The 25,696-nt window shown below is 41.8% G+C and overlaps 1 protein-coding gene across 14 annotated transcripts; it reads left to right on the top strand.

Annotated features, from left to right (window-relative positions):
* Positions 1–399: 399 nt before the first annotated feature.
* kansl3 (KAT8 regulatory NSL complex subunit 3) lies at positions 400–20,684 on the top strand. 14 transcript variants are annotated; one of them, XM_020052835.3, is made up of 23 exons: positions 400–564; positions 2,031–2,303; positions 2,495–2,665; positions 2,854–2,944; positions 3,031–3,216; positions 3,320–3,451; positions 3,708–3,824; positions 3,912–4,010; positions 4,263–4,334; positions 6,531–6,605; positions 8,234–8,391; positions 9,139–9,202; positions 9,367–9,549; positions 9,659–9,815; positions 13,939–13,995; positions 15,078–15,155; positions 16,488–16,664; positions 16,833–16,923; positions 17,141–17,268; positions 17,657–17,763; positions 17,847–18,045; positions 19,271–19,386; positions 19,488–20,684. In XM_020052835.3, the coding sequence occupies exons 2-23, from the start codon at positions 2,092–2,094 to the stop codon at positions 19,488–19,490; spliced, it is 2,673 nt and encodes an 890-aa protein (XP_019908394.2). In that variant the 5' UTR covers positions 400–564; positions 2,031–2,091; the 3' UTR covers positions 19,491–20,684. The 14 variants fall into 14 exon arrangements, with proteins under 14 accessions (XP_019908394.2, XP_010874719.2, XP_010874733.2 ...); XM_010876417.5 differs by having other exon boundaries at positions 400–595; XM_010876431.5 differs by lacking the exon at positions 13,939–13,995 and having other exon boundaries at positions 400–595; positions 16,836–16,923; positions 19,274–19,386.
* The last annotated feature ends 5,012 nt before the right edge of the window (positions 20,685–25,696 follow it).

The raw sequence follows: 25,696 nt of genomic DNA, 5'->3' as shown, positions 1-25,696 counted from the left end.
TAAATCCAGCAATAATTTCACTCGTTTTTGAATAAGCATATTAATGTATTTAAATAAATGAGTAAAACTGAAATGTTAGTATTGCAAATTTGAAAAATCAGCGTACTACTTAAAAATAAAAGTACCAGTTGTTAAGCTAGGCCTCTCTCTAGTGAGTTCAGATGAATACATGTTAAACAGCCTACCATACATTCTCGTACATAAGCTGGAATCACTGGAAAAAAACGGTTTCAGATCCCGATATTTTTTTTGAAAGGATATGTTGGTACGTAAGTAAACAGACGAAGATAGAAAACGTGGTATCTAGAAGCTTGCAAGTTGCAGCCATTCAAAAACGAGGGATTACCACTTCTGTAAACTGACCAATCAGAGACGCGAAGTAGAAGGTTGCGAAGACAGGCCTGCACTAACCCAAACCTTGCGTAGTTCATCCTTTCCCACTGCGCTGTTTTGCATGTATAAGGTGGATGAGTCTTTCAGTTTGCCCACACTTTTACTGGGAATTTTCTTTTTGAAGTTTATTTTATTTGACTTCATTTGGAATTTGAGTCAGATCACAAGCAGGTATTGCTATAAATGGTTATAGTATGATAAGGTGAGAGATCTATGCGACTCGCGCGTGCTAGCTTGCTAAAGATGTTACGTAGCTCGCATTGTCTGATCATTTCCTGCTTATGCATTTACTGTCTTAGCTGCACTTCTTAATGCCCGGCGATACCCTTAAAATTGTGTTATACCCTCTTCAATTCGTACTTAGTTCTGTATATATAACATGTTAGCTACCTACACAGTAACGTTGGATGAAGTAGGCCATGTTGCTAGTTAGCCAGCCTAGCTGGTTAGCAACTAGCTGATATAGCTAGCCACTTATTAGTGTGAAAACGTAATGTCACTCAGTAAAGCCAGTGATATAATTAAGACATTTCAATATATTTAATATTTTTGTTTCTTATAAATCAACTTGCGCTCTGTGGTACATGAAACAAACGCGTGGTTTTATGTATGCTATAAACCACGTCTTGCTTGTTTTAAAATAAATATACAACTACTTGTGATGTGTTGTTTGTTGTTTTGGAAGGACTCTACTGAATCAAGAGTCACGGCTCCTTTTTAAGCGTTTAGTTCAAATGTCTGTGTAATGCTTTTTTGTAGAAGGCCCACATTTGTCACTTAGTTCTCCGAGGCAGATCTAGTATGGCAGATATTTTACAAAGGTGGCATTCTATGATAGTACCACGTTTAATGTCACTGAGCTTTTCAGTATAACCCATTTTAATGATAATGTTTATGGCGATGTCATGGCTATGTACTGGATTTTATGCACCTGTGAGAAATGGTTGTGGCTGAAACACCTGAACTCACTAGTTAGATGTGTCCACATACACTATATAACCAAAAGTATGTGGCTCCTTAATGAATTATGTGCTGACTATTCAACACAGATTCAATAACATACCTTCCCAACATGCCTTCCTTGATCTCCAACTAGTTTTCAATTGCAGTTAAAAACAATTATTGAATGGCAAATTACCTCTCTCTGCCTGCCCCACAAACATTTTATCTTTGTTGTATCAGAGTTGACACCTATAAGTATTTTGGTTTTTCGTAAGATGATGCTCTCTCGTTCCAGACCCACCTCCTGGCTAAATTCCTGTTTTGCATCTACCACTTGCTTTTAGGCAACCCCCCCGCCACCTAGCTCCTCAACCCCTGCTTACCCAATTACCCAAAAAGCTGCTCTCACATGATGGTCATTCCTTAAGTCAACGCTTCTTTTGGCTGTCGTTCTTTTTTAGGTCTCTGCTGTCTCTCAAACCTGACACTGTCACTCCATATTGTCTGAGCAACTACCGGGTCCCTGCGCTTGTTAGCACTGTATTGAGTTGCATCTGTGTATTGAGTTCTCAATCTGCATACCTGGTTAAATAAATGCGAAAAGAATGAATTCAAAGCCACAAGTTGTGATTTCACATGAGGATTGATGAAAATGACTGGTTATTGTGATTACATTTTGGTTATTCCTTGGTCAGGCTAGGGTTGAATGCCCGACTCCATCTCAGAGCTGTACGGGCCTTGTGGCCCCTGTAGAGGATGCACCGTGGTGGGGACAGGGACTTCCAGACATCGGCGCGGAGGATGAGTACGTCCTTGCTGTTCCAGTTGTCCGTCCATGAGCGTGATCTGGACTTGGTGTTCTTGGACCACAGCTATGCCAAGCCATGGAATGCCCACCCGGACGCCAGCAGTGCCCGGCCCACACGCATGCTGTTTGTCACACCCCGTCGCCAGCCTGATTCCACTTCGTGAGTGTCAATCCTCATAATCCTTACAAATGACTAAATTCTCAAACGATGTTGTCCCCACTTCCCGACAACACGGAAATCATGTTTGTCCCTCCCTGAACAAAGGAAATGTTTTATCTTCATAATAGATATAATGAACTGAGTGCTATTTATTTAAGTGCTAAAGATATGTATTTAAATGGGTTTTTCAGAGAATCGGACCTGTCAATAGATGTGGAGTCTGTCACACCTACACCTATTCCACTCTATGACAATCACAAAGCACGCAGTGTTATGAATGAGTGTGAGCGACATGTTTTATTTGCTCGAACTGTTGCTGATGGTCCTCCACCCCCTGATGATTGGGAAGAACACATCAACAAGTGAGTGGGCTCTGCCTGGACCTCAACGCTGTTGAGTTAACATCATCTTTTTCTTTTCTAAGGATATCTGTTTTTCCATTGCTGTGTTTACACCATTCTCTTTTTACGCTTTCAAATACGGTTCACCTGTTTCAATATCAATGGCCAACAGTGGTCATTCTTAGACTTAATTACTGTTTGTGTTTTAGGGCTGGATGGTCGGTAGCTCAAAATAAGTTGTTTAATAAGGTGCTGAAGCCTTTGCAAGCTGAAAGACTGGCCCGGCTAGCCAATGAAAACGTGAGTAAATGCCTTTGCCGAATTTGTTTTTTTGTAGTTCTTTTAAGTGTCCCTTTTGAATCACCATTATGTCCTCTGTCTCCTAGGCCTCTAATGAGCCAGTGTTGCGCAGGATTGCCGTGGATAAATGTGCCCGGAAGGTGCGCCATGCGTTGGCCAGTGTCAACTGGGACACCAGACTGACCCAATGGCTACACAGCACCCTTATAGAGTCCCTCAGTCTGGCCATGTTGGCTGCTTATCTGGATGTACTGCAGACACTCAAGAGCAAGGTACCCATGCGTTTACATTCCTTTACAGAGGAATTCATTATGTGACTGGGAGAATAGGCTCATTTCTGAGGTCCAAGATGACAAATCATTCCTCTCGGTGCAGTTGCCCTCGCTGATTGACAGGATGCTGTTGACATCATCAGTAAAGACGGGAGCTGCAGGTGCAGAAGCCCTGTCACTACTCCTGAAGAGGCCCTGGGACCCAGCCGTGGGAGTTCTGTCTCATAACAAACCGGTATGATTCTGACTGCTCTACTGTATCACCGACCCCATGTCTGTAGTGCATTCAGAATTTGCTGCTGTCAAAAAAGGAATTGGAAGACTGAACTAATTGTTGTATAAATAAAAGGGATGGTACTTCTTTAATATAGCTGATTACAGTATATCATGATGGAAGTAGAATAAATCTCACCTGAATTGTTCTTGACTCTATGAATTAAATTCAGAGAGATGTTAATGACCCGATGCAAATTTGTATTTGTTTTTTGCAGAGCAAGCTTCCTGGCTCCCCACTCATCTTAATTGCACCATCAGGGCCCATCAATCCTGCTCTTTCTACCTCACGCCGAATGAGATTTTGGCAGTCCCAACTCTCCTGCTTTGGAAAGGTTTGTATCTAGACTTAGTTGCGCTTTATGCATACCAAAATGGCTTCTGCTCAAATATTTGAATTAATTCACAAACATCGATCTCAGGTCATCCCAGTAAATACCCACGTAAACAGTGGAGCCAACGTGGGCATCACTCAGTGTCTGGAGCACATGTTGGGTACCGTCAGGGCCAAAGTCATGGAGGTAAGGCTATTATATGATTCTGAAGTTGGGAAGATATTTGTACCAAATGGACGAGTGGTTCTCAACTCCGGTCCTTGAGTACCCTCAACAGTACAAACTTTCATTGTCCAGGGCTACAACAGAAATGTGTGTTGTGTGGGGTACTCGAGGACAGGAGTTGGGAAACGCTTAAAAACTGTAGGAGCTATTTTAGATGGCTGTGCAGGATGTCATTTTTCCTGTTTATTTACTTTTTATTGTTTTTATGCACAGGTCCACAGTCACTTCCCTCACAAACCCATTATCTTGGTTGGCTGGAATGTGGGAGCTCTCATTGCCTGTCATGTAAGGATGCTTTTTAAGAGCATTATATTTTTTCCATTTTATTAATCAACAAAGATTTGTCAATGCTGGTAAAACTGGACATCATGAGGCTGACAAATTAAGTCAATCGGAGTCAGAACATTGTGTTTTAAAATCAACTGTTTGGTACATTGTAAGAAACAAGAACACACTGGTGAGCTCCACAAGAGCCATGTTATTTGCTGTTGAGAATCAGGGATGGACTGGTGTAGCCAAACATTGTGAAACCTCAAATGAACAAGTATTCTGTGTTGTGCTAGAAAATGTAGAAATGTTAATAAAAAAAATAAATAATACCAGCATTTTATTAACAATACAAGGTCACATCCAGTGTTATTATATCTTGTGCTTTTTGCCGGACCGCGTAAGTGAAGCCGACCAAAAATAGCGAATGTCTCTTACTGACTGACTGACTACCCCTTGTTAAATAGTGTAGTGGTTAGAGGAGCAGACTTGTAAACTATAGGTCCCGAGTTCGTATCTCCTCACAGGCGAAGCAAAGTACGCGTTATGAATCATTCCGTATAGACAAACTTCGCTGGCTAAATCCCTCAGTATATATGTTAATCCTGAAATCCTGGTAATCCTGAAATAAAACCGTTTATGGTTATATTGTGACTGTTTCTGGTGGATTTTCGAAGTGCGCATCCGTGCATGCGTTTTGGTCAGGTTAGATAAAAACATTTGCTGGCTACAACAAACAGTAGTTACGTTATGGTAAGCCTTAACAAACTCTATACGCTTATATTGAGACTGTTTCTGGCATGGAAAAGTTTATTTTCAGTATTGCTAGTAATTGCTCTATACTTATGATTTATTCCTAGGAAGTTAGTAGATACTAGTAAGACTATTACTGGCTAATAAGCTGTTAAAACGGCTAGTGGCAAAAGCAATACAGTTCATAGACGCTATGGTGGAGGTAAACTTAATAAAAAACTATAAAACTATCTGGATTGGCCCATATAAACTGTATTTCACAAGTAAAACTGTTTGTTTGGCTGAATTAATGCACCGGTATTCCTGTTTTCTTTTTCTGAACAAAATGGAGCCTAGATAAATGGTTAGAAGTAATTTCCTTTAGTAGGCTATAGCCTAATTTTACAACTGCCCATATAATATGCCTGTATAATGTAAAATGCAATCATCTAAAGCACAATAGAAAAAAGACGTAGCAGTGAGATAAAGGGTCATATCTTTTGAATCAGTCCATTTTTGCGACAGAAATGGGACAGAATCTAGCAATTAGACGCAGTGAAAATGTCAGTGTTGAGCGAGCTTGCGTTTCTATAGAATGAGGTAAAAAATATTGCTTTCAGTTATATATAAAAAAAAAACATTTAATTTTTCAAAGCAGCTTGTGTTTATTAACAAGGCTAAGGATAGCTAACTAGCAAGCGAGAGAAACCTGTGTGAAGCTTATGATCTCACCAGCTGATGTTGGCTGTGTTTGGTGGGTGCGGCATTATACCTCCTACTGGTGAACAGAACAAAGCTCTGCGTTTTGTGCATCTAATATGAATTTTCCTTATTGTGTGTCATAGCAAACACGAATCCAACACCAATGCTTTAGTCAAGTCATGAACATGGTGTTCAGACCACAGGTCTGCAGTCCTGTCAGAACTGATGGTCTGTGTTAATCTAGGGCAGTGGTATACAAATCTCCACCTCAAAGTCAGTTCCACTGCATTTTTCTTTACACATTGTGCATCCCTCTAATTTGAGACTTATTTAGATCTGGGGCACCAGGTGGGTGCAGTTAATGATGAGGTAGAACAGAAAACCAGCAGGCACCGGACCTCATACCGTAATACTTGAATACCCCTAATCTTGTGCAACTTACAAGATTGAGTGCATATATGTTAGCTGTGTTTTATACTGCTCTCCTGTGGGAGTCAAACCCATGTTCCTGGGGTTTGAAGTGCCATGCTTTACCAACTGATCCACACAAAGCAGCTGTGTCAGTAGGTCACACTGGCACTGAGAGAAAATACAGCAGGCGGAAAATACTTGACGGCTACATTTTTGAGAGAAATGCTGGAAAAGTTATTCAGTACTATTCTGTGACACTCAAAGATATGCATTTTGTGTTCATTCAAAGTCAAGCCTTTTGAGCTATTTTACCTTGTCATTTGTGAATGTTACATTGGTCCACTTAATTATGTTGTTTTCCTCTTCCAGGTCTCTCTCATGGAGTACCTGACAGCTGTGGTTTGTCTTGGCTTTCCTCTGCTAACAATCAGTGGTCCAAGAGGGGTAAGGAAAACATGGTCAAATGTTTTTTGTTGCCTTGTGGAGATGTTAGCAGATTATACTTACTGAATAAGGCGATCGGATGTATGGTCACTTGTTCGCATGTGGCCTTTTTGGTTTTGTCTCCTTTATAAAAAGCAGAACAAACAAGATTAGTGTGTGTCAATTAGTGAGAAAGTGGGGAAAGATAAATTAGCGATAAGGGCAGAATTTAAAAATGTCAAATTGTCTTTAAAATATGCAACAGTTGCCAATATGAGCAGGCCAAATTGGCTACAATTACCAATTCAATAAACAAAACCATAACAAATGACCAAATTCACAAGTAACTAATGAACTGGCTCCAACTGTATGATCTCAAGGGCAGAGCACAGCAATAAAAAGCCAACAAAAGCAAAATGTACTGCTGTCCAAATATTTTCGGTATTCACTCTGTGTATTTGTTATCTCTGTGGGTCAACGACATCATGAACTGAGTTCTAGGACAGTTTAGCAAAAACCTAGTAATCTCTGCCAGCAGAATATTTGGCCACGAGTGGATCTTCCAACAAGACAATGACCCCAAGCACACAGAGTCCAAAAAGAAAATGTTAATAGACCACAAAATCTACATTTAGTAATGGTCATCTCAGTCTACTGACTTGAAATGGCTCAATGCAGTTGCAACAGGAGGGTGGACAAAGTTCATAAAAGCAAGGGTGTCCAATAATTGTCACACTTAACAATAATGTGTGCTAATTCACTATAATATGACTTGACTGAATTATGTTAGAGGTTTAGTCAATGAGTAGGCCATGTAGACCAAGCAGCCCTTAGTTTTAACATTATTTCACATGTTTCTCTGTGGGTCGTAGGCCTGTGGTTTGTGTCTTGAGTCAAAGGTCACATTAGCTTTCAAAAGTCTGCATATTCAGTATGCAGACAATCCAGAAATCTGTGTTTTTATGATTTTACAATATTAGTTATTGCAGTCAATCGACAGCTTTGAAATTATGGAGTATGAACGCTGCTAGAGTGTTGACAAGCTGGACACTCATTGACCATTATTCTTTGAATGCTTTATATGAATAGGATTTCCTTTTTGATGTCATTCATTTGTAACAGTCAAATTACCTATAACAAATACTCAAACTCTAGACTTAATTTATTTGATTTTATTCATTGTCACAGAAGCTAGAATGGTATGGTTTTTTAAGCATATTCTTATGAGAGGGACTATCTCCCTGCAAAATATCTGCCCATTTCCCACAGTTATTAAAACATTAAAATTTTTGAGTGACTTTAGTCAAATAAAGGTTTTAGTGGTTTTAATGTTTTAGGTCTCCAACATATTTTCATCTGTTGACTGAATGACGGCATAGGTTTCAAATATCATGCTAGCTGCCCTGAGGTGTTTGCCAAGGAAAAGTTCCTGGAGAGACAAGAGGCACTGTTCTGAAAGGCAAAGAGAGAACATATAGATTAGGTTTGAACGATCAGACTTTTTGGATATTTAAGTCTATTTAGCAATCAGTTGGAACTTGGAATTTGAAATAAAATATCATAGTCAGTACATCTGCAATTTTCAGAATGAAAACATTTAATTTTTCACTTTTCATTTTTGTTTCTGTATTTACATTGATCGCTGGCAGGATGTGGATGACCCCTTATTGGACATGAAGACCCCAGTGTTGTTCGTGGTTGGTCAGAACGCGCTTCAGTGTGGTACAGAAGCCATGGAGGAGTTTCGAGAAAAACTCAGAGCTGACAACAGCATGGTGGTGGTGGGGGGAGCTGATGACAACCTCAGGTGAGTTTGTTTATATTTTTTAAATATATATTAGTGCATTCTTTCACCATTATTCTTTGGTCATCTGCTATAGTGTTCATCACCATGGGCCCTGTACTCCTTCTTCAAAAACGTATGTGTTAGTTAGATTGACCTAATGTAAGAGACCTAATGCTGAGGAACAATACAGATTGTTGAAATAGTGAGTGCGGACAGCAGCAAGCAGCGCAAAATATCTAATTAGGTAGAAGATCGTTTTTGTGTGGCTTTTTAAACAATTAAGTTATGTGCGTTATCACGTTGTGCTATTCTAGCCAATTTACCCCTCTGTGTGCCCTTTTGATGGTTAAATAAAGAAACTATTACATTGTCTGTCTAATGTTTGGACAGGTGGTTGGGACTGAGGGTAAATCCAGACATTGCCCAACTCTTAATCCAATACAGAACGCCAGGGCTTTACCTTTTCATATAGGGGATTAGAACTTTTTACCACAAGGCTACACTGTGGCCCTGGCAGAAATGTTCTTCTGTGGACAAAGGACAGACTGTAATATTGTTTTTCCTTCCTAGTCATTTTCTGCTGGGCTATTCAATAATGGCCCATTTCTGGCCATAACACTCTCTGACTGTGTCTCAGGGAGAGTTGGGATATGCAAAAAAAAGTATTTCCATGTTACATCAACACAAGTGTTGACAATTCTAGCCACCCTGTCTTTGACCTTCGGGTTAAATTAAAGACTCTTGCTTCTTATTCGGGTCGGTCCACAGAATCAACTCCACAAAGATGAAATCAGAGGGGCTAACACAGACCATGGTGGATCGCTGCATTCAGGTTGGTCATTCTTTCTTGTCTTGCAAAGAAGTAACGTCTATGTTATTCTGAAAAGGTTGCATGCGTGGGGTAGTTTCTAAAAAAAGTTTTTCTAAACTCAAACATAGCCATGTCTCAGCAAAATGATTTTAATGCAGATATTGATAATTCTCTTTCGTGTGTAGGATGAGATAGCAGACTTCCTGTCGGGGGTGCTGATGCGGGCAGAGAGCCACAACTCTGGAGAGCAGAGGGACTTGGACACAGAGAAAAAGAAGAAGCCCCGGCGGGAGTTACCCTTTGACATCGAGAGGGCCCGACCCTCTTCTCCTGCCCTCCGAGTACCCATGTCCCCCTCAGGCTCTGAGGTACAGTACATCCAGCATTTTGTCAGTATTTAAGACATCCTCAGGAAGACTAACAAGAACAGCTGTTGTTGATCATGTGGTTGGCTGTATTTTCTAATTGTGTCCTCAGGATTTGTCCAGTGTATGCAGCAGTCCAACCTCCAGCCCTAAGCCAAAGACCTCGGGACTGTCCCCAGCACAGAAGTCCAGCCTGATTACCGCCACACAACTTCTAAAGACCCATATGCAGCGTTCTGGGACGGTGCTCACACATAAGCAGGCACAAGGTTTGTGTGCTAACTAGCATGTACGACCACACACAGAGCTCTCATATTTGTCCCATTTGTTCTAAGGAATAAATCACCTGCCTTGACGATACATTTTTCCAGAACTCTGGGTTTAGGAACATTTTAATAGAATTATGGTTGATCAATGTGGCCAAAATATCATGTAATAATATTTATCAAAAATGTGTTGGTATGTTTCTGAATAATAATAAAAACTTACCAGTACCAGTCAAAAGTTTTGACACACCTACTCATTCAAGATGATTTCTTTATTTTTGCATAGTAGAATAATAGTGAAAACATCAATACTATGAAAAAACAGTGAATCCATCTCTGTTTATTAGTCTTTAGGATTGTCTATTTAGGTATTGTTCAAATTCTTGATTGTTTTTCAATATTCTTTTTGAGTCCAAACCACAACTTCTCATGAAGATGTCTGTTTTCAGTGTGGCACTCAGATCCCACATACACAACAACATTGTGATTAGAGTTTCAGCTTCAAGGTCGGTGCCTGCTAACATATTTGATACGGGTGAAAATATCACTGAATGGTTGAGAAAGTTTGCATAATCATTTTCAGAGTGTTCATTTTACACCTGTAAGAGGGGTTTGCACTAGAATCAATGGATTTGTGCTTGTAGCAACTTGACCAGGGACTTCTCAGTTTTGCACTATCCAAGTGCCTTTTCATAGCCAATTTGTACTGAGCTAAATTATACCATTGTTTCTGAATGTTCATAATATGGATTTCTTTGCAATTTAGTATTTCTTTCAGTGTTTAAATTGCCTAATTTGTTACAGATCCTTTTTGTTATCTATAAATATAATAACTGATTTCCCAGTGTAGGTGGAAATGCTTCCTCATCAAATATTGTTTATGTAAGTTAAAAGAACAATTTAACAAATTTCAACTTGAACTGAAAAAAACCCTGCTTGTAATAGCATCATCTGGCCATGTACTGTGATATTGTAAATGCTGGATGTCTAGTCTAGTAGTTTCTGAAATTGTATCTAAAGTACATGTGTATCTGGATACAATTTGACCGATAGAGACCGATCCAAACTCCCTTCCCTAGTTGTGTTGGGAAAAACTACACAATATATGTAGGGTTAATTCAGTGTGTAACATAAGAATCACGTTCAGTTGATGTCTCAGAGGGTGGGTCAATTTTGAGGCTTTTCTGCTGGGTTGGACCTATCGAAATCAAATTGAGGCTAGTCATATTCTATTAATAGTCGTATTACTCATCCTGTTTTTATCACCAGATCCTTGTTTGTCTATGGTGTTACCACAATCAATCTACAATGTTAGTGGCCATTTCTATGGCAATAAAAAAAAATACAACTATAAAAATAAACCATGAAAACTGAAACCTATTTTATGTGGAAGGTCGACTATAAAATTCAGTCTGTTAGCTTTGTAAATATGTCAAACCTATTTGTCAAGTAGATTTTATTTACAGAAGCCCATGTTTTCAATCACTTATCAGAAGCCAATACAGTGGGGAGAACAAGTATTTGATATACTGCCAATTTTGCAGGTTTTCCTACTTACAAATCATGTATATGTCTGTAATTTTTATCGTAGGTACTCTTCAACTGTGAGAGACGGAATCTAAATAATTAATTAGCATTTTATTGCATGAGTTAAGTATTTGATCACCTACCAACCAGTAAGAATTCCGGCTCTCACAGACCTGTTAGATTTCTTTAAGAAGCCCTCCTGTTCTCCACTCATTACCTGTATAAAAGACACCTGTCCACACACTCAATCAAACAGACTCCAACCTCTCCGCAATGGCCAAGACCAGAGAGCTGTGTAAGGACATCAGGGATAAAAATGTTGGTCTAAACTCCACTCGCCGTGTTTGGAGGAAGAAACCTCATTCTTTGGGGATGCTTTTCTGCAAAGGGGACAGGACAACTGCACCGTATTGAGGGGAGGATAGATGGGGCCATGTATCGTGAGATCTTGGCCAACAACCTCCTTCCCTCAGTAAGAGCATTGAAGATGGGTCGTGGGTCTTCCATCATGACAACGACCCGAAACACACAGCCAGGGCAACTAAGGAGTGGCTCCGTAAGAAGCATTTCAAGGTCCTTGAGTGGCCTAGCCAGTCTCCAGACCCGATCCCAATAGAAAATCTTTGGAGGAAGCTGAAAGTCCGTATTGCCCAGCGACAGCCCCGAAACCTGAAGGATCTGGTGAAGGTCTGTATAGAGGACTTCTGTACCAAATATTGAGTTCTGCTTTATCAAATACTTATGTCATGCAATAAAATGCTAATTAATTACTTAAAATCATACAATGTGGTTTTCTGGATTCCATCACTAACAGTTGAAGAGTACCTATGATAAAAATGACAGACATCTACATGCTTTGTAAGTGGAAAAACCTGCAAAATCGGCAGTGTATCAAATACTTGTTCTCCCCACTGTAGGTAGTTTGTAATAAAAATGTGTGCCGTTCTGCCAAGGTCCAGTGATTCAGAATTTTCTTTTGCTGTCACCTTTTTGATCATGGTTGTTATGCCGTTCTATTCACTTTACACCTGCAAAATTTCAGAGTTAAATCATTTGTAACTTTTGAACCACATACAGTGGCTTCAGGAAGTAATTCAGACCCCATCACAGTTTCCACATTTCGTTTTCTTTATAGTTTAGGATTGATTACTTTTTCGTTGTCAGTTTACACACAATACTCTGATGACTAAGAGAGAAATTGCAAAATAAACTGAAATTTCTCACGAAACTATTCTGATTTTTTTTCTGCACTTTGTAGAAGAGCCGGCAGCGATCACCGCTTCAAATCTTCTTTGGTATGCTTCTAGCAGCTTTGCACACCTGGATGTAGGCAGTTTATACCATTCTTCCTTGCAGATCCTCTTAGGCTGTGTCAGATTGGATGTGGGGTGTCTGTGAACTGCTGTCTTCTGGTCTCCCCAAAAATATTCAGTGGGTTTTAACGCTTTGGCTGGGCCACTCATGGACCTTAGGTTTGTCTCAAAGCCATTCCAGGTCGGTCGATTGCTGTGTGGTTCAGCTCATTGTCTTACTGCAAAAGGAATCTTCGCCCCAATCTGAGGTCCTGTGTACTCTGGATCAGGTTTTCTTTAAGGGCCTCTCTTTATTTTGCTCTGTTCATCCTTCACTCAATCCTGATCAGCTCTGTTAGTGACCTCCCTGAACAAGGCCTGGTTCTTTATTTTGGCTGGATAGCCAGCTCTAGGAAGAGTCTTCGTGGTTCTAAATGACTTCCATTTCACAGTGACTGTGCTCCTGTGAACTTTATTCTTCAGCAATGTTTTTATAACCTTCCTGAGATCTATGCCTCACTACAAGTATATCTCAAAGCTCTACAGAGTTCCTTGGACTTCATGGCGTGGGACTTTAAATAGACATCTGTGTGCCTTTCTAAACCATGTCCAATCAATGGAACTCTATTCGAGTTATAGAGACATCTCAAGGATTACTGAAGGATACAGGCTGCATCTGAGCTCAATTTAGAGAGAAATGGCAAAGGGACTGTATTCTTAATAAATTGGGAACACAAAAAAAAAAACACACTCACCTAAAGGATTATTAGGAACACCATATTAATAATGTGTTTGACCCCCTTTCGCCTTCAGAACTGCCTTAATTCTACGTGGCATTGATTTAACAAGGTGCTGAAAGCCTTCTTTAGTTGATGGAGATTTGTGGGATGCACATCCAGGGGACGAAGCTCCCGTTCCACCACATCCCAAAGATGCTCCATTGGGTTGAGATCTGGTGACTGTGGGGGCCATTTCAGTACAGTGAACTCATTGTCATGTTCATGAAACCAATTTGAAATGATTCGAGCTTTGTGACATGGTGCATTATCCTGCTGGAAGTAGCCATCAGAGGATGGGTACATGGTGGTCATAAAGGGATGGACATGGTCAGAAACAATGCTCAGGTAGGCCGTGGCATTTAAACGATGCCCAATTGGCACTAAGGGGCCTAAAGTGTGCAAGGAAAACATCCCCCACACCATTACACCACCACCACCAGCCTGCACAGTGGTAACAAGGCATGATGGATCCATGTTCTTATTCTGTTTACGCCAAATTCTGACTCTGCCATCTGAATGTCTCAACAGAAATCGAGACTCATCAGACCAGGCAACATTCTTCCACTCTTCAACTGTCCAATTTTGGTGAGCTCATGCAAATTGTAGCCTCTTTTTCCTGTTTGGAGTGGAGATGAGTGGTACCCGATGGGGTCTTCTGCTGTTGTAGCCCATCCGCCTCAAGGTTGTGCGTGTTGTGGCTTCACAAATGCTTTGCTGCATACCTCGGTTGTAACGAGTGGTTATTTCAGTCAAAGTTGCTCTTCTATCAGCTTGAATCAGTCGGCCCATTCTCCTCTGACCTCTAGCATCAACAAGGCATTTTCGCCCACAGGACTGCCGCATATACTGGATGTTTTTCCCTTTTCACACCATTCTTTGTAAACCCTAGAAATGGTTGTGCGTGAAATTCCCAGTAACTGAGCAGATTGTTAAATACTCAGACCGGCCCGTCTGGCACCAACAACCATGCCACGCTCAAAATTGCTTAAATCACCTTTCTTTCCCATTCTGACATTCAGTTTGGAGTTCAGGAGATTGTCTTGACCAGGACCACACCCCTAAATGTATTGAAGCAACTGCCATGTGATTGGTTGATTAGATAATTGCATCAATGAGAAATTGAACAGGTGTTCCTAATAATCCTTTAGGTGAGTGTATATATAACGTTTGTTATTATGGTATATTCACTTTGTCATTACAGTCAAGACATGGGGTTTGGACTCTTGGTTTTCTTGTGCATTGCTGTTGAATTTGCATATGCCTCAAACTTCAACTGAATACATTGTGTCATAGGTGAACTCGCTAGTGTTCACATGCTCCAAATAAATAATTTAGGTTATTACATTCATGGTTTTAGCTATTAGAAAGTTTTTTGCAAATTTATCATCTAACCGTTAACGAACAATGTAACAAAGATTACATTGTCTGCAAACCAATTTTTACTTTCTGTTCATAATATCTGCAATGTATTACCATAACTGTAAATCATTACGTTAATGTATAGTCTGTTACATTATTGGCAGACGCCCACCTTTACATACCATATTCTGTGGTGACATTTGTTTTGTGTTAAGGCAGACACAACTTCAGAAGGGCACAACAGAACGTGACTGAAATATTTTCTTCTCTTTCTACTACTTTCCACCTTTATTTTCAATTAATTCCAGCTCAGTTTGCTGCATTTATGAAACAAAACTTGCTTGTGAGGAAAAATCTTCCTCCTGGCACACCCTCCTGTGTTTTTGGTAAGTATCTGTCTCTGCTCCTTTTCTCCACTTTCTCTTCTCTTTTATTCTGTCTGCAATTTCTGAGTTATTGCCAGAGTAGAGCTGGGAGACATGGACAGAAAGTAGTATACTTTAAGTTGACCTATTTGGAAAGAGTACATTATTGTACAATAATGGTTTTCTTTCCTTCAGTGGTTAAGCCCTAGACTTGTTTTTCACTGCCAAATGAGACATGAAAGAAGTAAGCTATTTCATCTAAAATGTGCAGGAAATGCTTGATGGGTATTTTTAAATGAAACTAGTCAAAATACGATCCTGAATAACCCAACTTGTTAAAGATTCTGGAGATACATTTGCATGCATGATTTGATTTGGGTGAATATTGGCCCGGGCTGAGCAGCATGACCCGAGGATGTTGGAACTCAAACTCTGAAGTTTCACTGCAATATTGCAATATTATTGTTATATAGCAAAGCAGTTGCTCCAACAGTAAATGGAATGTTCTTCAGAAACGTTCCATTGGAATACCTATGTAGTAGGTGTGTGCTGAAGTTGTCATACAGTCGTATCTGTTTTATCTGGCTTAATATTTGTAATGGGATTTACTACTTATCAAAAAACTCTGAAGTATGTTTTAAATCCCGGTGAAGCATATAACTGAAGAGTGCATTTCTGTGTTATCACGATTAGCCCAACGCCAAGTGCATCGCCGTCCCTTCACACATTCACTTATTGCTCAGATTAATCAAATAACCTAGACAGCTGAACATGCACATGAATTTGTCAATCAACAAAATATAATAACCTGTCTGGCCACAGCTTTTTACTTTTATTTCATATGTTAGTATTTCTGCCCTATATATTGTTAAAGGTTTTTTCCCCCAACCTTAATTCCACAACATTTGCACAATTGAAATGAACTAACCTCATACTTCCATATCTGTTACAATACTAGTTTTCTGTAATGATACTTGTTTTGTGGGAGTACCTCCCTGTTATATAGAATACATGACATAGTCACTGCAATTAGCACACTCCGTTCAGCTGGCTTTTCTCGATTACATAATCCATTTAGAAATCCTTTTTACGCGCATAAAGCTGAGTCTTTTAACAGTGAAAGCAATTTCTGCGCCATTATTGTGTTTAACGGGATGCATCTTCCCCTTGACTTCAAAAAGAAACTTGAGTGAGAGCCTACAGCAAAACACACTAGGCAGACATTTGGTAGTAGGGAAATGCTGGTCATTTTGGTTTTACACACATTACAATATTCTACACTCAAAGTGAATTAGAGATTGGTGTTGATGTGGCTTTATATCATAGAGACTGATGGATGTGTATCTGTTTTAGTGCCTGTATCTAGTGAGCAAACCGAGGGCATGGATAGAGATGAACTAAGAGCCCATATAAAGAGGAGGCAGACACCCAGCCCCACTCCTACAAGACCATCCAAGAGAGCCAAGATCAAGGTGACCATTCAGCATGGAGAGCCAGCAGGGGGTGCTGTTGGCTCTGCAGCACAGGAAGGTAACTGGCTTAGATTAACATTTGTGAGCAAATATCTGCTCCATTAGATAAGCCATTCCTTAAAGAGAATGGTTGCCACATTTATTTTACTCTGTGGCTGAACTGAATATGAGTATATAGATTGATAGATTGTCCGATCACATTTGGCTTACTGTCTTTTCCCAAAAGCAGTGGGACCCTCTGGGAAGCCTATGACTGTGACTGTGGGACCTACTGTGTCTGGAGCCAAGGAACTGTCTGGTCTCCTGACTGCACAGCGGTAAGCCTGACGCACGTGGGTTTGCACGCGCATACACACACACTCAATCTCCAACTCTCCAATCTATCTCCCGTTGGGCAGCGGTGTGTGTGCTGCAAACGGATTGACGAGTTCTGGACTCTGGTTGGAATTCGTTGAATAGAAAAACGCTGGGGTAGCTACTGCAGCTCTGTCTTCGGAGCAACTTTGAGTAGATTGGTTATGTGTGTTGCTGCAGGTCTGGTAGTCTGACAGGGATGTCTAGTGCCCTGAGCATGGGGTCCAGCTCTTTCCACCACCTGCAGAGTTGCATGGTGTCAGGGTCCTCCTCACCAGTCCAGGCGCAAGCTCCTGCTACTGCCCAAGGTATCTCCTACCTGCCTGCACGACTGTCCTAATTCAGCACCGCAGCAAAGCTACTTCAGTCGTAACACTTGGCTACAACCAGCTAATGTTGTACAGTATATTTTCTCTTATTTGTTAGTTGTACTGGCGAGGATCCATGTTAAATGTAAAAAGGGTGGAACTAAAGGCGGTAGTTCTGTTTTGTGTTATGACTGAGCATTTCGTAACAATCACTGATGGGCAAATGACTTGTTGCACCTCTGCAATGTTTGGAGGCTTAACCTTTGGACCACCATTTTCTCCTGCAAATAAAGAGTGGTGGTTTTCCACAGTCGTCGCCGGCAGTTGTGCTGTTCAGCCTTCTGTTTTGTAAACTTTGCAGATTAATTCTTGCTGTATATGTCTGCAGCACCTTCTGCCAGCAGCCTCCTCCAAGGCCTAAGTTTCAGTCTGCAGGAGATCGTGACCAGATCTCCTAGCCTGCCCACCACAACCTGTACCATGGGTGGCATTCAGGTACACGCTGGCCACAAACCTGCTAAAAGTATCCTTGTCTTTAACTTTGCGGACTGGCTCTACCTCTCCTCCTCTCCCCCCAGGCCCCCGGTGGGAAACCCAAGGGTCAGGTACTTAACTCCATAGCAACTGGTAGCAGCACTTTGCTCCGGGCAGTGCCTGTGGTCTCCACTGGAGGGCTAACCAAGACAACCGCCATCCACCAGCTACTCACTAACGGCGGGCTTGCCAAGCTGGCAAGCAACCTCCCCAACCTGGCACACATCTCCGCCCAAAGTGCCGGTATGTCCCGAACTGTCAAACAACGGCGGCCACGCTAATTGCCCAGGGTTAAATCCTTAACCCCCTGTTTTGGCAAAACTAGAATAGCAGGATGGGCCCTATCACAAGGTCACCATGGCAAAACTATGAATAGATGAGAGATAGTGGACAGCATGTGTACAGCGTGATCAATAATGTGTATGCAAATGATCATCCATAAGGACCCTAGGTGTTGTCATGATCTGAAAAGTGAGGCTTGCAGCCATGTAGCATTGGAGTGTACAGATCTGTATCGTAATGGGATGTACTTTTCTACTAATGTCAATGTTTGGAAAGAGCCATAAAGAAAAACATCAAGGAATATCATGGTCCAAGTGGATGTGACATTGGAATTACAAGTTACATTTAATGCATATTATTCATGTATCAATTAAAATGTGCAAGTATGTAATGTTCAAAACGCTGAAATGAGAATCTGTGAATGATTTGTTCATTTTTGTTGCTGTTTCCTCTGGAAGTTGATGTCATAAGAATTGTGAATCAAGAGGCCCAAAATAAGTTTTCAATATTGACTAAATGTCACTTTATAACTGAACATGTCAGTGGCCTTGTTCAGACTGCATTTGTTCAGCAAATCTGTCCACTTGATAAAGATACCTTTCTTTTGTTTTTGATTGCTTGGTCTTCATGTTAAAACATTTTGTAAATCCTTTAATGAAATCACCTGCAACGAACAAGCACCATCCATGATTCCAGGTCTATACAAGGACCCACAAACTAGCTTTGGACTACATAGAGAGGAAGGAGTAGGAGAAGTAGAGTTGGAAGCAATAATTTTCACACCCGGCATACCACTTGTTTCTATAATTGAAATAAAAACTAGAAAACTATTCATGTTTGAATTCTTTTTTTTTTTTTTTTTATCAAAAAAGTGTTGCTGATGCAATATCCACTCCTGCTGTTGTCTTTTCTAAGCTTCTTTAATCCCCTTGATATGCTCTTGTAAACATGATTCATTTTCTTGTCATTGACAAAAGCCAGACATAAAAATACAAGCTAAACCAAGTTTGCACATAGTTGTATTTGATTGTTTTAATCCGATTTAGAGAGAAACACTTTTTTGTCTAGTGGAAATATGCTTTTCTGCGTCTGAAATAAAATGCTGTCTGAATTAGGCTTGACAACCAGCTCTATTTGAAAAAAACTGAATAGATGTGTAACCCATGCCATCACTGTTTATTGGCAGCAGGGCTCAGAGTTCCCACCAGTATAACTGTGATGGTGCAAGGACAATCCAGCAGAATGATCGCACTTGGCCCGGCTGGGAGGGCAGTGATGCTGTCCAGACCACCAGATACGAAGGTGGGTCTCCTCACAAACGGTATTCATTTGTTAAAATTCTTTTTCTAAGGTGGATTATTATATGCCGTCTGTATATCCTTTCTACGTATCCTGTATTGCAGTGATCGTGATGACTGCATCACGTCAGGTTCCAAATGTGATGCCATCGTCCTGAATGGGGTGTCCCCCTGACTCGCCAGATTTGAATTAGTGTGTGTACCTCCGTCCTCATGTCTACTCCTACACCAATGCAGCAGAGGTCTAAGATTCCTTACCCATTTTCTTTAGATAACTAGCTGTGTAGTGAATGTCTCCATGCTTATAGAGGAAGTCTCCATCAGCCCAACCGCCATAGATGAGGGTTGATTAATAAAATATAGGAAGGGGGCTTTTTTTGGTCATCCTCAGTATCACTGAAAAGGATAGTCCTGACACAGGCTAAGGCTAATGCAAATCTGCCATAGACAGTGCCTTAAAATGGTTTTCAGAACCTCTCACAGTTTTTCACTTTTGATTGTTTTAAGGCTTGCTGTTATAACTCTGAAGTAAGGATAAAATGTGATATATAAACAACCTACTCCACACGTGTGGAAGAAAACCGGCTTCGCTCCGAGTTTCAGTGGTGTAGAACAGAGAAGTCTGCATTTCGCAAGGCTATTACAATCATTGATGCAGACAGTAAGCACAGGATCTCTGCCAATTAATAGTTCACTGACTTAAAGAAATATTACATGACAGGACATTTGGGAAGTATTTAGACCCCTTCATTTTCTCCATGTTTAGTTATGTTATAGAATATATTTTATTTAATTTATAATTAAGAACTAAAGTGTCTAATGTACATAAGCATTCAGAACTTTTATTCATTACTTTTGGAAGCACCTTTGGCCATGATCGCAGCTTCAAATGTTCTTGGGTATACCTCTACCAGCTTTTCACACCTGTATTTGGGCAGTTTCTCCCATTCTTCCTTCTTGATCTTCTTAAACTCTGTCAGATTGGAAAGGGAGTGTCTGTGAACTGTAATCTTCAGGTCACCCCACAGCTGTTCAGTGGGGTGAAAGTCTTGGCTGGGCAACTCAAGGTCACAAACCGATGAAAGAACACCTTGCAGTACATTGTTAACTGAAGAGACATGGACATTATGAATTATGAAGTTCAATTATGGACTTGTGTATTATATTGTTGTATTTTGGTGGGTCTGTCGGGCCATGTAGTGTATCATGTATTTTGCTGTAATTTCTGTTTGGACCCCAGGAATAGAAGCTGCCTCCTAGGCAGGGGCAAATGAGGATCCTAATAAAATAATACTCAAAATACTACTGTGACACTGCTAAATTACTAAAATGTATATCTCTCCCTGCTCATCAGCCCTAACTCCAACTATGGGACTGTTCTGCATCCACTGATTCTGGGTGTAATTTTACCCAATAGGCCTACTAGGACATTTTAGTTAAAACCCTAGTTGCCATACACTTGGCTAACATTCAGCCTTCTGCCTTTTCAAATGTGCGTTGCTATGGATACTCAGACACAGACAGAGCCTGCTGCAGAGACCTCAGGACACAGACGCTGAGACCACATACCAGCTCACATTGGTCGAATGATTCCATTGATATTGATGTTACCACCACAAACATTCCTGGTTGGTCTGTCATTCATTGGAGAGGCCTTGCTAATCTATGTAGCTATAATGCCATTTTACGCTTCCTACCTTTAGAACATCTCATGAATGGCAGACCATCGTCAATCAAATATACCTAGACTTTACTGTCAGGATCGTATGCAACTAGCTACAGTAGGTAATAGGACTGTACAAATGTTTTTTTAATTGTGTGATTTATTTAAAGCGGCCTGGGACATTGCTGTAATAATGTATGTGATATTGCGGCGTAAGGGGGAAAAAAGGTTGTTTCTACGATAGTGATTTTTGTTTTTCTACAATTTGAGCTGTAAGAGTTTTTCTTTGCTCTAACACTGCAAGCATGCCTGTAGCGAAGGTGTGAATTATGAACCAAATTATACCTCTCCGGATCTCAAAAGCCTCTTGCAAATAGATTGCATCGTTACATTGCGCTAAAGTACGTTTAACAGAATCGCCGCAATGTATGTGGAATCAGGAAAGCCTTGTTCAGCCGGCCCGCGATAAGAAGTGATGAATGCTTTGCCCTCACTGGATGCGAAACTGGGTCTCCCACATAGTGAGGTTGTGTCTTTTACCACTACGCAAAGGAGTTATTCTTCGGCCGATTTTCGGTATAGCATCTCGACATTAGATCATTTTGTCACCCGTTTATTATCACGCCAAGTTTTAATATTTCGCCAGACACCCGGTAAGCACTGTTAAACTGACTAACGTTTCTTATTAAAATTACCTCCACCACAAATAGAATCTATGAATTACATGGCTTTTGACACTGGCCGTTTGAACAGCTTATTAGCCAGGAATAGGCTTACTACCCAGCTAACAATTTTCCGTTGTCTCCAAGGTTGTCGATTGGTCATCGCAAAACCCTGCCATCCTATTGAGTTCACCATTCATTGCCCTTTTTATCTCACAATTTTTTTTATTCATACCTACAGCTTAGAATATCTACGTCTGAGTTAATTTCTGTCCATCTTGACAGTTATCTCCAACCTTGTGTTTACCTGCTCCAACTGTTAAACAAACTCTTAAATTTGCACAACACAATTTCAGCAGGGTTCTACACTGATGTTAAGTTTTACTGTGAGGTATTATGTATACATATTATAGATTTATTTTATCAACCCCTTCCCACATATAATAATGACAATGCTGTTTGATCATCAGTCCAGACATTTTCTCCTAGCGAAGTACATGTCATATCTTGTAATATACATGAGGCCCACATGTAGCAAAAACGTTTATACATTTACAGACAAACAAGAACACTTATGTAATTTATATATTAAAAAATATATATTTATCACCCACCTCACAATCCCAAGTTGGTCAAAAGCACAGAAATGTATATCAGAACTGTGTGGGACTTCTTAATCATCAGGAAGGATAAAGTAGCAAATCTCATCTAGTTAACTCCAATGAAATTGTAGATAAACAGTTATTTTTTTCACTAGTAGAGTTCTATCCTTCTCCAATCATTGACATTTCTGTTCCAGCTATCAACTGATCAAATTTTGAAATATTATCAAACTGGACATTTTACAAATAATTAAAACATAAGAACACAAGCCATTATGAATGCTTTACTTTTCATTGGGTTCTTTTCTTCTCAAATGGTGAAGAATGGTGAAATGATGAAGATAAGAAAACATGAACTATAAATTTAAACAAAACATATTACCCAACTGACAAAATACAGCCACACAAGCAGACAGACACTTTACTCTTCCTTTTTGTCAGAAATGAGTCTGAGTCAATTATACTCGTTGCTGCACCACATGGACAATGAAAACCAGTTTAAAACCAGTATAAAACTGTCAACCAATTGATTAAATTCGTTCATAATTTATTTATATCACTTTTACAATTTTGTCAAATATTTTGTTGAATCATTACTTGTGGAACTGGTACAAATCTTTACATCTGAGTACTTGTGAGGTGACTCGATGTTCATCTATGTTTGAAAAAAGTTACCTACCAAGCTAGTAAGTAGTTCTTACAATACAGTATCTTGCTAAGGTTGGTTGGCTTGCTAGACAGTACTGTAATTTGATGGGAACTACCAAAGTGATTTTAGCTATGACAGATAGTTATCTATCTGCTTTGTAAAGACGTTAAATACGCTTACCTGAGATTCCTTGTCCAGAAATTATGACGGTGCTCCACAAATGATGTCCGCTTTCATGTCTTTCATACTCTGTTTATGAATTTTGCACCTTCTTGACACCGTGGACAAATGTCCCATTGACTTCCATTAAAAACATTTTTTTTTATTTCACTGCCATTATCTCACTGCCATCTTCCGGGGGGACACCGAGGCATTCCCAGGCCAGCCGGGAGACATAGTCCCTCCAGCGTGTCCTAGGTCTTCCCCGGGGTCTCCTCCCGGTGGGACGGGACTAGAACACCTTCCCAGGAAGGCGTTCCGGAGGCATCCGAAACAGATGCCCAAGCCACCTCAGCTGACCCCTCTCGATGTGTAGGAGCAGCGGCTCTACTCCGAGCTCCTCCCGGGTGACCGAGCTTCTCACCCTATCTCTAAGGGATCGCCCAGCCACCCTGCGGAGAAAGCTCATTTCGGCCGCCTGTATCCGGGATCTTGTCCTTTCGGTCATGACCCAAAGCTCATGACCATAGGTGAGAGTAGGAACGTAGATTGACCGGTAAATCGAGAGCTTCGTCTTACGGCTCAGCTCTTTCTTCACCATGACAGACCGATACATCGACCGCATTACTACAGAAGCTGCACCGATCTGTCTGTCAATCTCCCGTTCCATCCTTCCCTCACTCGTGAACAAGACCCCTAGATACTTAAACTCCTCCACTTGAGGCAAGCACTCTTCACCAACCTGAAGTGGGCAAGCCACCCTTTTCCGACTGAGGACCATGGCCTCGGATTTGGAGGTACTGATTCTCATCCCCACCGCTTCACACTCTGCTGCAAACCGTCCCAGCGCATGCTGAAGGTCCTGGTTTGAAGGGGCCAACACGACATCATCATCTGCAAAGAGCAAAGACGAAATCGTGTGGTCCCCAAACCTGACACCCTCCGGCCCCTGGCTGCGCCTAGAAATTCTGTCCATAAAAATTATGAACAGAACCGGTGACAAAGGGCAGCCCTGCCGGAGTCCAACATGTACTGGGAACAAGTCTGACTTACTGCCGGCAATGCGGACCAAGCTCCTACTTCGGTCGTATAGGGACCTGACAGCCCTTAGCAAAGGACCCAGGACCCCATATTCCCGAAGCACCCTCCACAGGACGCCGTGAGGGACACAGTCGAATGCCTTCTCCAAATCCACAAAACACATGTGGACTGGTTGGGCAAACTCCCATGAACCCTCCAACACCCCGTAGAGGGTATAGAGCTGGGCCAGTGTTCCACGGCCCGGATGAAAACCACACTGTTCCTCCTGAATCCGAGGTTCTACTATCGGGCGTATTCTCCTCTCCAGAACCCTGGCATAGACTTTCCCGGGGAGGCTGAGAAGTGTGATCCCCCTATAGTTGGAACACACCCTCCGGTCCCCCTTTTTAAAAAGAGGGACCACCACCCCGGTCTGCCATCCCAGAGGCACTGTCCCCGACCGCCACGCGATGTTGCACAGGCGTGTCAACCAAGACAGCCCCACAACATCCAGAGACTTGAGGTACTCAGGGCGGATCTCATCCACCCCCGGTGCCTTGCCACCGAGGAGTTTCTTGACCACCTCAGTGACTTCAGCCCGGGTGATGGACGAGTCCACCTCTGAGTCCTCATCCTCTGCTTCCTCAATGGAAGACGTGACAGCGGGATTGAGGAGATCCTCGAAGTACTCCTTCCACCGCCCGACGACATCCCCAGTTGAGATCAACAGCTACCCACCTCTACTGTAAACAGCGTTGGTAGGGCACTGTTTCCCTCTCCTGAGGCACCGGACGGTTTGCCAGAATCTCTTCGAGGCCAGCCGATAGTCCTTCTCCATGGCCTCACCGAACTCCTCCCAGGCCCGAGTTTTTGCCTCCACAACCACCCGGGCTACAGTCCGCTTGGCCTGTCGGTACCCGTCAGCCGCCTCAGGAGTCCCACAAGCCAACCAGGCCTGATAGGACTCCTTCTTCAGCTTGACGGCATCCCTTACTTCCGGTGTCCACCACCGGGTTCAGGGATTGCCGCCTCGACAGGCACCAGAGACCTTACGGCCACAGCTCCGAGCGGCCGCTTCGACAATGGCGGTGGAGAACATGGTCCACTCGGACTCAATATCTCCAGCCTCCCTCGGGATCCAGTCGAAGCTCTGCCGGAGGTGGGAGTTAAAGATCTCTCTGATAGGAGACTCGGCCAGACGTTCCAAGCAGACCCTTACAGTACGCTTGGGCCTGCCGAGTCTGTCCAGCTTCCTCCCCCACCATCGGATCCAACTCACCACCAGGTGGTGATCAGTTGACAGCTCCGCCCCTCTCTTCACCCGAGTGTCCAAGACATACGGCCGCAGGTCAGATGAAACGACAACAAAGTAACAAAGCAAACCCACCCCAGCCCGCCGCCTCTCACCATGGGCGACTCCAGAGTGGTGAAGAGTCCATCCTCTCTCAAGGAGTGTGGTTCCAGAGCCCAAGCCATGCATAGAGGTGATCCCGACTACCTCTAGTCGGAACCTTTCAACCTCACGCACGATCTCAGGCTCCTTCCCCACCAGCGAGGTG

The sequence above is a fragment of the Esox lucius genome, chromosome 13 (assembly GCF_011004845.1).
Source record: "Esox lucius isolate fEsoLuc1 chromosome 13, fEsoLuc1.pri, whole genome shotgun sequence".
NCBI lineage: Eukaryota > Metazoa > Chordata > Actinopteri > Esociformes > Esocidae > Esox > Esox lucius.
The sequence above is the reverse complement of the archived record's forward strand: the minus strand, read 5'-3'. Positions and strand labels throughout refer to the sequence as shown.